Genomic DNA, 13,593 nt, shown 5'->3' on the forward strand with positions numbered 1-13,593 from the left:
CAGCAGCTGGGAGCTCCAGGCCCCAGTGCAATTGACCCTCCACAAGCCCCCCAAACTCCCCACCGATGAGGATGCCTGAAGGCAAGACAGAGCACCCCAGTCCCCAGATTCTGGCACCAGGAGCGAATGTGCCTCTTGTTGTTGCTCCTTTCAGGTTGTGACCTCCGTGTCAAATCTCACTCCTGCTGGAGCCACACAGAGGCAACTAGGGTTCTTCCATCGCCAACAATGGCAGGAAGCTTGGGCTCTAATTACATTCATCTCCAACATCCAAACCCTTCCTAGAGCTGTGGGTGGGATTTCACCACCCTGCTTTGATAAGCGTCACTCCCCTCCATTCCCAGTGGCGTCTAAGGAACAGACTGTTCTGTTTTAAGCAAGGGTTTGTGTCTGCAGGGCGCTTGGCAGGCCCAAAGGCACTAATCTACTCAACACATGGAAGCGGTTACCACCACCCAGCTCCGAGCTCCTCTTCCTTTTGTCAGCCACGTATTCACCACAGATGTCAGAACGGCTTGTGGCACAAAGGGGTGTGAAAGCCCCCACAGCTTGTAGTTGTACAGCAGTACTGACAGAAATCGACAGGACATCACTCTGCCCTGAGACACCGTCTGAATCAGAGACAGCATGGGCAGAGAAGAGGAGAACACATTATTCAGAGCATAGGAAAGAAGAGAGAGGACAGCAAAAGGGAGTCATGGGGGAAACTGTTACCAAGAAACAGGGAGACCGTTACCCACGATGCAGAGCTGACATGAAATATTGTCCACTCAGAAAGTGTGGTTTTGTCAAAAGAGAAAGTTGCAGGAAAATGTCAATTTTAACATTTTTTCCCCACCCCAGTAGGGAGAATAGAAATGAGCAATTTAATTTTGAGCCAACGTTTCTACAAGCAAACAAAAAGGTTACTTCAAAATGACAATGCTTCTTGTTTCACTGTTTCCAATCTCAAACCTTCTGTCACGCGACCTTTTGGGTATTTTGACTTTTCCTTCTGGTTTGGAACCAAAACTGAACTCAGAAGGACAAAAGTGCTTCTTCCTGACCAGCTCTGCTCCAGTCCAGTCAGGGGCTGGGCTGCAGGCACATGAGCAGAGGACAAGCGTGTCTCGTGTTAATGAAGCCCAGGGGCGGATGGCTGGGGCAGAGCTCAGTGGAAGGCCAGAGGCAGAACAGGCAGCAGTGAGTCTGGTGAGCAGGCTGTTGGAAGCAAAGGGGGTCGGGGGAAAAGGATTTTGTGCATGATGCTCAGCAGTGCTGCGTCTGAGTCACGCCAGGCTGGAGGCCCAGTGAGCGAGCTTGCAGAGCTATTTCGGGGCATATGGAAGGAACTCAGAAATCATGATGCTGGGCACCATAGAGATTAGCAAGGATGACTGGCTGGCCACCCACAGCCACGCCCACGACACAGCCGGGCTCACTCTTTTGATGCCCAGCTGATGAAACAGAAAAAGTCACTCCTGAAGCCAACAGCAAGCAGCCCTAGCTCCAGGAAGCCGGGCTTAATGGCTAGGCTGGCACAATGCAGTCCCTCCAATCGCCAACAGGCAGAGAGAGGCTTAGAGCCTCGGGGCCTCCTGCTGCCAAGCAACTGTGCCAGGGCTGTTTCCAGAGGACAGGTATAAATTCTTCAGTAACCTCTGCAAGGGAGGAGACTCCTCTCTCACAGGCTGGACAGTGGAGGTGATCAAGTTTGCGCTTACGGATGGATGGACAGAAGCACACGCCCGCCAGGTGTCACCAGCCATGTGCATGAGCAAAGCGGAAGCAGAACAAGGAATGGAAAGAGCTGCCCTTTCTGTCCCTCCACACCAGAGTGGAATGAGGCTGCAGGGTCCCCTACCGTGCACTGAGCAAGGGCAGCTGAGATCTGCTGGATGTCGTCCACGGTTTTGACGTTCAGGGATATGAGGGTCTCGGTGATGTTCCTCCGCGTCCAGGTGCGAAGATCTCGTTCGTTCCCTGTCTCGGCATCTGAGCACATCAAGTGTTCGTGCTGTGGGGAAACAAAAGCAGGGGGATTTATCGGACTCTTGCAGAACAGGACCTGTCCTGCTCCACCCCAGGTTTCCATTGCTGCATTCAATGACTTCCCAGCCAGGAGTCCCTGATAGCTGGGTTCTCGGCAGGCTCAGACAGGGCAGCCGCTGCTGCTTGGATACACTTTGAAAGTTCAAAGCCTCTTTGCCTTCTGAAGCCAGTGGAAAAAATAACTGGCAGCAGGACAGAAAAGAGTCTTAGTAGCAATGGGTAGGAGGCACTCTTGCAACAGCAGTGAAAGAGCTTTCTCCTCTGCAGCTTCTGCCACCTCTCAGAACGTTCTTGTCTCTCTCCAGCAGGTCCCTCTTCAAAGCAGCTGCGTGCCTGTATCAGATCTCCCATCTCTTGCCTGTGCAGTTGTTACCTGGGCCAGTCAGTGGGCCCAGCTTTCAACAGCGTGTTCTAGTCTAATTGTGTGTCTCAGAGGGATGCCTTAACAGGGCATCCCTGGTCTGCAGGCTGGAACGGGTACCAAGGTGTATCCAACTGGTATTTACCCAGCAAAGTACAAATTGGGGCACTCAGAGCGCCTGTGTAAGTGGTTGTGTTTTGAAAACTGGACTCCCCAATGGCACAATGACTCTGCAGTGTTTGAGACACAATTTTATGCTATGGAAGATTCAGGAGGGTTGGATTGGCGCAACCATCTGTGCCCCCTGTACTGCCATGGGCTGGTCCACAGCTGATGTTCAGGGCCTGTTCTCTTGTCGCCTGTTCACCTACTGGTGCAGGATTGCTGAGAAAGCTGTGTGCTCAGTCCTTCGGGGCTGGGGAAGGGAGAGCCCTGTGGGGACTCCCTGAGGGACCAGCACTGATGGGCTCCATCCAAAGGATGGGACGATGCTCAGTAGCAGCGGGAAAGAGGGACCCACAAAAATCTATGGGAGCATGACACCTGCTGGGACTGGGCCCTGACTGAGACAGGACTGACAATGGGCAAAGGGGCTGGGGGAAGGGGAAAGGAGGGAGAGTGGGAACATGGTGGTTGAGTGAAACCCATGTGTTGTACTTTGCAGCCCACTGTCGGGCACCGTGCGCAGGCGCGGAGCTGTTCTGCTGATTCACCCTGGCAGCTGGGCCAGGCAGGCCTCAGTGACTCCCACTGAGGTGTCCAAAAGCCAAGAGGGAGAGCTGGCAACAGCTGGCCCCAGGGGGGCCTCAGCCTGGGTTTCCATTGGTGAGTGCAGTGTATAGATATGGGGTAGAAAAAGCAGCTCTGAGGCTGGGGGGAGCAGAGTATTCTTCCCTCTCCAGGGCCTGCTCTGCCCTCGCCCCCTTCTCTCTCACACACCCATCCTGTGAGTGGGACACACACAGGTCTCCAGCCCAGCCCAACATCCCACAGCAAGTCTCTGACACCCGCTAACTTCCTTGGGAGACTGTCAGTCCCCCTCAGGCCCCAGGGGAGCTCCTGGACTGGACAAGGAGTGGCCAGCTGGCCAGAGCCTGCAGCAGGGCAGCCCGTGCTGCTTTACCTCATTTAAGATGGTAATGAGGGCCAGGGAGTACTCGATGACATTCTGCGGATCCCCCTGCTTCACCAAGCCCTGGAGCACTGTGTCAGTCTGATTGTAGAGCCACTGTGAGAGGCTGTGGGCTCCAGCAGCAGGCGTTGGCAGGGTGATGGTCATGGAGCTACAAGGGAAAGAGGTACTCAGTTTGTAAAGAGTCAACTATCGCAATGACTGTCACCCTCTCCCCGCACGTAGCTTCTAGAGAGTCACTGGAGCGTCACCGACTCCTGCTCGGACCCCTGGCTTGGACCGGCTCATCTCAGACCCCAGCCCCAAGGGGAGGTGAGGCCTGTTTCTGAGTGATGGAGACAAAGGGCTGAATTCTTTCCTGGCGTAACTCGACCAAACCAACAGCCTGGCACAGGAGAGGTGTCTGGTCCTCGGAGTGAGTTCTGGGTTCAATGCTAGGGAGCTTACGAAGCACCAGGAAGAATCAAGTCTTCAGCCCACTTGAGACCTTGGCTTGGTCCTCTGGCCTCTAAGGGATTCCAAGAAGTGTGATTCTTAAACCCTTAGACTGTAGAGCAGGGGCAGCCGCCCCCGGCACAGGTGCCAGGAGTGGCATGGCGGCTGATTTTCATCAGCACGCGAGGCGGGAGCTCAGACCCATTCCTTCCCCATGCAGCCGGGAGCTTGCTCAAAGCAGTGCCGCCTGTGGATTAACAAAAGACCAGCCAACCTCCACCTAACCAGCAAAGCTCTGCCTCTTCATTTATTTGTTACAGAAGCTGTTGTAAGTAGGACTATTAGTGACCTTAAAAAGTATCACTGGCACTCGGACCAGCCGAAAGGTCACATTTCAGCACTCCGCCTTGGAAAGGCTGCTGACCTCTGCTGTAGAGGAGTCATTCCTAGGGTCCCAGGGGCATTTGTAGCTTGGGTTTGGTCTGTGGGGGCCTAAAAGGTGCACCGGGTAAATGCACTTGTTGGGGGCATGGCGGCTGTTTTGTCCACTACTGATGAGATTGTCAGACATCAGCCTCTGCTGGGACCTGTCCCAGCGACCCCCAGACCCAAACCCAGGAGTGTGCCCACATGTGCTAACCACTGCTCTTCCCCTGCTTGTCAGCAGTGGGACACAAGATTATTCCAAGCCCCATCTCCCTGCTGCTTCTAGGGTTCCGGCTGCAGAGGAGGGACCACATGCAGAGCAAGCTCACAGCACAAGCAGGGAGATTTCCAAGATAAATGGGCCAGGTACCACTTATTCATCTGGCTCTCCCTGTGAACCGCTCATTAAAACGCAGCCATTTGTTAGGGGCAGGAATGGAGCATTAAATTCTTCTTCCCCCCAACTGAAATATGGGCCAGTCACAGCTTCTGTGCTTGATACACTGCCTACAAACAATGGTGCTTGTAAAAATTGAGAGGAGCGATCTCCTAGAAAACGAAGCCATGTCTCAAGAGGGAAGCAGGGCTGTACACCAAGATGCATGGCCAAAGGAATGAGATTTCCGATACGGCAAAAAGCACGTGCAAGGGGCTTTAAATCTCTCTTAACAAGACTTCTCTCAAGCTTTACAGGTTGAGCGGCCACATCTGGCAGTGGAGAAGGAAACTTACGGTGCACCAGAGGAGGCCTAGACAGATTTCCAAAGGGTGCTTGGGTTTGATTGCAATGAAGGAGGAGAGGAAGCGTGTGCAAGACAAACACGCTGTCAACGGATGGTTAAAGGCAGAGTGAACGTTGGGGTGTGTCTGTCAGAGAAGTGACGGCTTGTGAGGGCCTGGCGGGAGTATAAAATCCTTCCTCCACCTCCAGAAGAGGCATGACAGAAGTCCGCACCCCACAGTGTTTTACCCATCCCAGCCTTTGACAGACCACCTGTAAGACCTGGAGCTCCATCTCGGGCCCGGTATTTCACTGATGCTGTCTGCCGCCAGCGCAGGTGATGTTTCTGCAGCAGGCCTGGGGCAGCAGGAACGCAGCTTATGAAGGAGCCATGGACCTCGAGCAGACAAGCCCAATGCACAGCTCTTAAGCCCAGGGCTCAGACTTGTGATTTGGGATTCCTGAACTCTGCGCTCAGCTTGACCCCTGCTTCGCCATGTGGCTGGGGAACCGTCCCTTCCCGCACCCTGCCGTGGCTCCCCTGTCTGTAAAAGGAGCACCTTACCGGTTGAGGGCCACAACCGTCGCTCCCAGCTGATCCTGCACAAGCACAGAAACGTACACGCGGAAGCTGTTTGCACTGAAGCCAGGTGGGAGGAAGACGCTGTGCTCCGAGCGGCTGCCTTTGTACATGCCGAACTCCTCGCACTGCCCCGCCTTGCAGCGGGTGGCCAAGAGGATGTACACCAAGGGGGCCTCTTCGTCCTCCGTGTCTCTCCAGCCTGCAAGCCAAGCACATGGCGGAGCATCAAGGGATCCATGTGCACCTTTAAGCCAGGCCTAGCAACAGCTCTTGCCTTGAGCACTGAGGATCAGGCTTTTAAGTCCATCATTAACGGTTGCTCGGACCTGCAGTGCCTCCCTTCTCGTACGTTACTCTCGGCCCTTGGTTGGCATAATGCTGCACTGTTACATCCCCCGTTCTCTTTACCGCCACCTCATCCACCGCGAACGGCCCTGCCGCCCTGGCAGAGAGGGATCGACTGGACTAACAGCCCAAAGCACTGACTGAGGGACCCAGGAGACAAAGCCCAAAGCAGAGTTTCGGGCCAGAAGGAATCACTGGATTCCTGCGTGCCGCAGGCCCCCAGGCCCACTCAGCCTGCCCCCGAAGTATCGCAGCCCACAGGGAGCTAGACTAGCATGTGCCACAGGCAGAGAAGAGGCAGGGAAATGATGGCAGGAGAGAGACCCCCATCACCCTGGCGAGCGACCTGCCTGCGCCAGCGGCAGAGGCAGGCGAAGCTCCCCGGAGGGAGAGTAACCAAAAAAGCCCCACACCCAAAACCGACCTGGAGCGTAAAACGTACTGGAGGCAAAACGTCCTGTGCAGCCCTCAAGGGTGAGCTGTTCATTCAGCAGCGCAGGGGTGTGGGCTGGGCTCAGCCCATCGCTTGTCTGGACTCCGGCTGGTGAGGCCCAGGGCTCAGAGCTCCCTCTAGCTGGGAGCCCACACTGACGCTCCAGCCCACGGCCCCCCCCAGGCCCAAGAGCCAGCGCCAGCGCCCCACTCGGGCTGCGGGAGGCTCGGGAGCCAGATGCAGCCCGAGGGCTCTGCCTGGAAGTGGGAGGGAGCAGCTCGGAGTGCTCCACCCCACCCCGCAGCGGGGAGAACAGCAGTGCCGGGACCTTCCCCCCCACTACCCTGCCAGTCACAGCCGGCCGAAGGGCGAGGGGGAGGTACGTCTGCCCCAGCAAGCTGCACCCAGAAGCGCCCCCCATAGGCCTCAGGCACCCTCCCTCCTGCCCGGACCCCCGACCCCTCCTGCCCCCCTCCTCCTGCCCCGACCCCCGACCCCTCCTGCGCCCCTCCTCCTGCCCCGACCCCCGACCCCTCCTGCCCCCCTCCTCCTGCCCCGACCCCTCCTCCTGCGCAGACCCACCATCCCGTCCTGCCCTCCTCCTCCTGCCCCCCTCCTCCTGCCCAGACCCCCGACCCCTCCTGCCCCACTCCTCCTGCCCCGACCCCTCCTGCGCCCCTTCTCCTGCCCCGACCCCCCGACCCCTCCTGCCCCCCTCCTCCTGCCCCGACCCCCCGACCCCTCCTGCGCCCCTCCTCCTGCCCCGACCCCCCGACCCCTCCTGCCCCCCTCCTCCTTCCCCGACCCCTCCTGCGCCCCTCCTCCTGCCCCGACCCCCCGACCCCTCCTCCCCCCCTCCTCCTGCCCTGACCCCTCCTGCCCCCCTCCTCCTGCCCCGACCCACCATCCCGTCCTGCCCCCCTCCTCCTGCCCCAACCCCCCGACCCCTCCTGCCCTGACCCCCGACCCCTCCTGCCCCCCTCCTCCTGCCCAGACCCCCCGACCCCTCTGCCCTGACCCCCGACCCCTCCTGCCCCCCTCCTCCTGCCCAGACCCCCCAACCCCTCCTGACCCCCTCCTCCTGCCCCGACCCCTCCTGCGCCCCTCCTCCTGCCCCGACCCCTCCTGCCCCAACCCCCTGACCCCTCCTGCCCCCCTCCTCCTGCCCCAACCCCTCCTGCCCCCCACCTCCTGCCCAGACCCCCCGACCCCTCCTGCCCCCCCTCCTGCCCAGACTCCCCGACCCCCGACCCCTCCTGTGCCCCTCCTGCTCAGACCCACTGTCCCCTCCTGCGCCCCACCTCCTGTCCAGAATCCCCGACCCCTCCTGTGCCCCACCTCCTGCCCAGACCCACCAACACCTCCTGCGCCCCACCGACCCCTTCTGCACCCCACCTCCTGCCCAGAACTCCACCCCCAGCCTCCCCGCTCCCTATCTCCTGCCCAGATGCCGCCCAGACTCCTCCTGCACTCAATCTCCTCTCCCCATCTGCTGCCCAGACCCCCACCCCCTCCTGAATCCTACCTCCTGCCCAGCCCCACAACCTGCACCCTCCCTCCCACCAGACCCACACCACTATCACTATCCCACTCCCCAGCAACACCCTCCTGCATGTTGAAGCCCCCATTTAGGACCTCACCCCTGAGCCTAGGAGGGCCCCCAAAATCTGCTGGTCCCAGGTCCACAGAAGAGTTAATTTGGGGGAAGCCCTGAGCCTTGTCACCCCCTCTACTCCCTCCACCATGTGGGGCTGGAGCATGAGGGGAGCCACATGGGTTTCACCTGGGAGCCACATCAGCGAACAGTTGTTTATTTTTGTAACCCTGCTTCTCAGTTTTGTGTGGCCCCCGACTGATTTTTCAGTGGGTCAGTGGTCCCTGACCCAAAACATGTTTCCCCAGTCCTGCCCTAGAGAAAGCAACACACCACCATGGGAAAAGCCACATGCTCCTCCAGCTCAAGAGCGGTCAGAAAGCCAGGACAAATTCCATGGTAATGCAGAGGCTGAACACAATGCATATCCAAGGTCCCAGACAATATGCAATGGCCTAGACAAAAGCCCTGTGAAAGCTGCCATGAGCCTGAGGCCTCTGTTACAGCTCAACAGAGCACGGCTTACCAGCCTTAAGAACAGACGGTTTATTACACTGCAGAGTGCCCGTTGGTATGTATTTTGTATCCAGCACTTTGTCCCTGCTTACTACTAACAGCTGCGAACCCCTTAATGCCAAAGGTGCGAAGTTTTCATCCTTAGCACTGGCAGGTCAAATATGCCAGATATTAAAATTGCATCACGCTGGTTCCATTCTCCCTTTCCCCCCAATTTAAACTGCAACATGTTCCCCATCACAAAAGGGAAAATAGCACTAAAAGGCTATTCACCCAACCACTGGAAATGCTGAATCCCAGCATTCGCATGCGATACAAGCAGGAATCTCTAGTTCTAATCATTTGGGATAGCTGGGGGGTCAGTTTCAGAGACACGTACTTGCTGACCCACTGCACTATGTTACAGAGAACAGTCAGCTTTTTGCATCATTGGGCTAGATATTTTCATCCCTGTGACTGCATCAGAAGTCATTTGCAGGAAAGGACACTATATTTGGGCAGTGGGATTGGAATGGCATCATTCAGGCCACATTTCCGAAGTGGCCACTAAGGGGTGTCCAGCTTCTGAGTTGTGTGAAAGAAGGGATGGGGAAGGATGATGTAATTTTGGGCACTCACACCCAAAACTCAGTTTTACCCACTCAACCCACTTAGCTGGCTGGCTCAATGGGCATGCAGTTTGGGACCTGAAAAACTAAGGGTCTGCTTATGAAAATCTGACCTATCCACAGGTACCCTTAGGAACAGAGCTGGAGTGGAGGGCAGAGAGCAAGAATTCTGCAGCACCAAGAACACATGCAGCTAGTAACTCACGAGGTGTGTGAAATACGCTCGCTGACGTGCAGCAGGAATGCCAGGCTGACCTCTGGCCATGCTCTCACCTGCACATTCAAAGTGAACCTTGGCCATCAGCGCCTGGACCTCTTCATTTGGAGAGAGCTGACACACTCCTCCAATGGGGGGCCGGTTCGGGAGCAGGTCCATGGAAGCATAACCTTCCTCCCCCGTTGTGAGGTCAGTGATATGAAGGGTAAAAGTGTATCCTTCCCCATCCTTCAAGGCCCCTGGGCGTAAGACCAGGTTCATTCCGGTGTTGCCAGTGGAGGTGGTGGTTTTGTCCAAGATGAGAGACTTGTTTTTAAAGCTATGTGCTGCCCATCTCTATGGAGATGAAGGGAGAAAGATGGGAGAAAAGCTGGTTTAATCTGAGTTTACTCCCTGAAATGTTTTCAGACTGAGTCCATAAGGGAAAAAATAGAATAGAAGGGGCAAAGGCTGCCAAATTTGCAGTTGATAATTCAGCTTTGTTCTCATGTGCTGAAGCAACAAGAACTGGAAAGCTTCCAAAGTGTCTGGTGGGAATATTTTCACTATGAGATCCATTTTCGGCTCTGGGATTACATCATCCACGGACAGAATATTTCAAAATACAGAGTGCAAAACACAGGAAATCAAATTAAACAGCGCTGGAATCTTCAGGGGATCACATTTCCTTCACAGCCTGCAAGCTGAATGTGTCCTGTATTGTCACTGTCTGTAGCACAAACATGCAACCGTGACAACGAGACACACGGAAAGAGAGAGAGAGCTGGAAAACACAGGCAGGAAACTGCTCGGCTCATTGAGGACACAGATATCAGAAGGGCAGCCGTGTTAGTCCATATCCACAAAAACAACGAGCAGTCCTGTGGCACCTTATAGGCTAGCAGATTTCAGCTGTTGCTGAACCTGAAGGGCTCGGCTCCAGTGGGTGCTGCAGGTAACTTTCAGGCTCAGCTGTGCAAAGACCTGGCATGATGTGGGTGACAGGCTCTGTGATTGGGGCAATGCCCTTCCCTGCAAAGAGAACCTGCTCTGACCCCTTGGGAACCAGTCTTCTTGCAAGGGACTGCAAGAGACCAGGGCATGCCAGTCAAATCTTTCTCAAGCACCCAGCCAGAATTGTCCATACACTGACCAACAACTGCCATGGGCCTGGGGGCAAGGTGTGTGCGGGTGGGGGCTCGCTCCATGCCCCCAGAAGGGGTGGGCCAAGGACAGCCAGCCCTTAGCACTCTCCACAGCAGGGTGATGGTCCCCTCTCAGAAGCCGCACAGAGCAGCAGAGTGATGCTCCCACAGGGGCCTTAAGTGGTTGCTGCCCTGTCTGCTGGCCTGAGGCTGACCAATGCCTCAGATCCCTGCTCCTCCTTTGCTCTTGGCAGGTCACATCAAGGGTGTTTATTTTCCACTCCATTCTACCCTGACTGCTCCCCTAAAATAAAAGGCATCAATTTTGCCTGCAGCAGCAATAGCTTCCCCATCACCACCTTACCCCAAGCTTGGAGTCATTCTGGCAGTTCCTGCAGGTGCCCTCCAGGTAGACGTAGGAGCTCTTGCTGACTTCATAGACAGACTGGGCTTTGCAGGAAACACATTCTATGGACACAATAGGGACCCTTCCCTTCTTGATCAACACCTGAGAGGAGGAAGGAAGAGCAAGAGAACAGCTCAGGAGACTCCCATTCCTTGTCTGAAGCAACCAGGATGCTCAGAAAAGCCAAAGGTAATCTTCCTACCTACCTCTAGCTGGTTTGCAAATGTCCTTGTGCCTGGTTCTCTGCAGGGGAGTTCATGATGTGTATTTAGGGTGAAATTCACCCCAGACAGAGGGACCAGAACAGGGCCTATGCATGACTTAAGTTCACTGAAGCCCTCTGAGATTCCCAGTGTGCTTAAGTGGGACAAGCCATGCATCAGCTTCACAGGGTTTCACCTTTAGGACCTAGACACTACGTGGCTGGTTATTTTGTTTTGTGAAAGATATGAGGCATCCTTCAAAAAACATCACTCTCACCCCAATTAAGACTGACCTGTGCTCTCCACAGAAGATATCTAGAGAGGGAAGATCCATCTGGATCTGAGATCAAACATCTGGCACACATCTGACCTTGGAAACTTCTGCAACTTGCCTTGACTTTGTGTGGGCCAAATCTCTGGTCCTTCCTCCACAGCTGCAGCAAGTCCTGAGCCAGTGCAACTGGCAAGGTTCTAATGCAAAGAGGGGGAGGCAGGACTGACACTCTGCTTGCCACAGAGCCCTGAACAATGGGGGGCTGTCTGTTCTCCAGTACAGAGGATGCAAGACAGGCCCTGGATCTGTGCCTGCCCTAGGTCCCCTGGGCATTCTTCTCAATGCAAGGTCCCCTTGGTCCTGCAGCAGCACCTTCTTCCCTTGGTCCTGCTGAGATCCTCAGTGCTCAGCCTGAGCTTTTGTGCCAGGTCTTAGGCCTGCATGGCTCTGTGTGGGACATTCTCTATGTCACTGCCTTGTATAGTCGGCCTTCTAAATATGTATTTTTAAGCGTCTTTGAAAGACGTGAGAGATGATCAAAGGAGCTATAACAGCAGCTCCTACTGGCAATGAATGCATTACACTCTGCAGGACGTGAACAGCGAGCATCTCCACCAGGGACAGTGCCCAGACTCTCCTCTCAACTTCTCCTGTGCAGCTGGTTACTGCTGACGCGCCTCTCCTAAAAAGCACTATGCAGGAGAAGAACTTCAGAATCACTGTTCTCTCAGGCACCCTGGCTATCGCGGTATTATCTCTGAACTTCTCTTAAGCTCCTTTGATCCCCTACCAAGCAGCACTGTGTAGAGTTGGCCTGAGCCCTGGGCCCTGCATAATGAATATTTGGAATGCAAAAAGTGGCAATAATACAGATATTGTTTAATATGGCAGGCTTTTAAAAGAACAGAAGTGTTCCACCAAGTTATGGGTAAGAGCACTGAAGTCTTTGCAGATTTCCTATGACACTGGTTTAATTGTTTTGCACTCATGCGTGGAAAGCTGATATAGTCTTTCAAGGACACTCCTTACTATCAATTTAATTTTTTGCTTCATCCTCCAGCTTTGATTTAAAAACCTAGGCAGTCACAGTTTCCACTTTCAGACCAACTACGGCTTTTAATTGCCAAATGCACCATGATGAATGTTTCTGACATAAACCCTAAGTGCTGACGGACTGCAGATGCGCTCAGTGTTCAGCTTAATCTGACATAAACAACAGACCTTTAAAAAACTATCTTTTTTTTTCTTAAAGAAAAAAAAAGGAAAAATGGGTGGGAACAAGTGACAGCAAAAGCCAGGACCAGCCCTGAGAGAGCTTGCCCCACCGGGGACAATTTGGAAATGGCACAGTGCCAGGGAGTGGAATTAGGGGTGGGGCTCGACCTTGCTGCACATATTGATAGATCAGTTGTTAACTCTCTGGGATGCAGCAGCCTATATTCTCCCAAGGTAGATCAGCCATGTTCAGAGTCTGATCTGCCGTGAACTAGAGCCAGGCATGATCAGGTCATGAACATGGCACAGGCAGACACAGAGAGGCAGCGTGCTCTTTAAAAAAAAAAAAAAAAAAAAAAAGGCCTAAAGGAAGAAACACAACAAAATGCTTTACAGTTGCCATCTGATCTGCTGCCTTCTGGAAATTTAAAGTGTGTCCATCAATCTGTGGTGTTTATCCTGCTGAAAGCCATGGACAGTGAGAGCTTGAGGACTCTGGGGGGATCACAGGCAGATTGCACCCAGATCTCTCCTTTGATTGCTTTCTGCCTCCCTGCCAATTAATGCTGACAGCAGCAAGCTCTACAGTCCTGTTACCTTTGTCACCCTTCTGCAAAGTGGAATCAGGACAGCAGTAAGACTAGGGACCTAGCTCTAATGGTGGGTATCCTAAAAGCCAGCCATACTTCACTTGGAAAGGGGCGTATGACCCTACATGTCACCTGCACCCAGAAGCAAACATATAAGCGCGGTGAGGGCAGAGGTACGTACGGTTTGATTTGTGGACTCGGGATTCATACCCGTCTTCCAGACAGTGAGGTCGAACGTATACTCCACATCTGCTTCTAGTATTGCTTTGGAAATGGTGACGACGCCTCCTGCGGCATTGAAATGCAGAGAGCACCCTACCGGCAAGTTCTGCTCGCAAGGAGAAAAGAACATTCAAAGCCTCTTTGGCACTGGTGCATG

The 13,593-nt window shown here is 54.6% G+C and overlaps 1 protein-coding gene across 7 annotated transcripts in view; it reads right to left on the reverse strand.

Annotated features, from left to right (window-relative positions):
• PKD1 (polycystin 1, transient receptor potential channel interacting) overlaps positions 1-13,593 on the reverse strand; it is a 140,922-nt gene that overhangs the window by 37,280 nt on the left and 90,049 nt on the right. For 6 of the 7 annotated variants that reach the window (XR_012647803.1, XM_075011127.1, XM_075011124.1 and 3 more), the window contains 7 exons: positions 13,396-13,542; positions 10,891-11,034; positions 9,459-9,738; positions 5,672-5,888; positions 3,516-3,675; positions 1,844-1,996; positions 450-611 (listed from right to left, as the gene is read on the reverse strand). Coding sequence is in view for 6 of the 7 variants with exons in the window: in XM_075011127.1 (XP_074867228.1) it covers positions 450-611; positions 1,844-1,996; positions 3,516-3,675; positions 5,672-5,888; positions 9,459-9,738; positions 10,891-11,034; positions 13,396-13,542 (1,263 nt within the window). In the remaining variant the exon portion in view is untranslated. The remainder of the gene's footprint in view (positions 1-449; positions 612-1,843; positions 1,997-3,515; positions 3,676-5,671; positions 5,889-9,458; positions 9,739-10,890; positions 11,035-13,395; positions 13,543-13,593) is intronic. The other variant, XM_075011128.1, reaches the window with a different exon arrangement.

The sequence above is a fragment of the Carettochelys insculpta genome, chromosome 16 (genome assembly GCF_033958435.1).
Source record: "Carettochelys insculpta isolate YL-2023 chromosome 16, ASM3395843v1, whole genome shotgun sequence".
NCBI classification, from domain to species: domain Eukaryota; kingdom Metazoa; phylum Chordata; order Testudines; family Carettochelyidae; genus Carettochelys; species Carettochelys insculpta.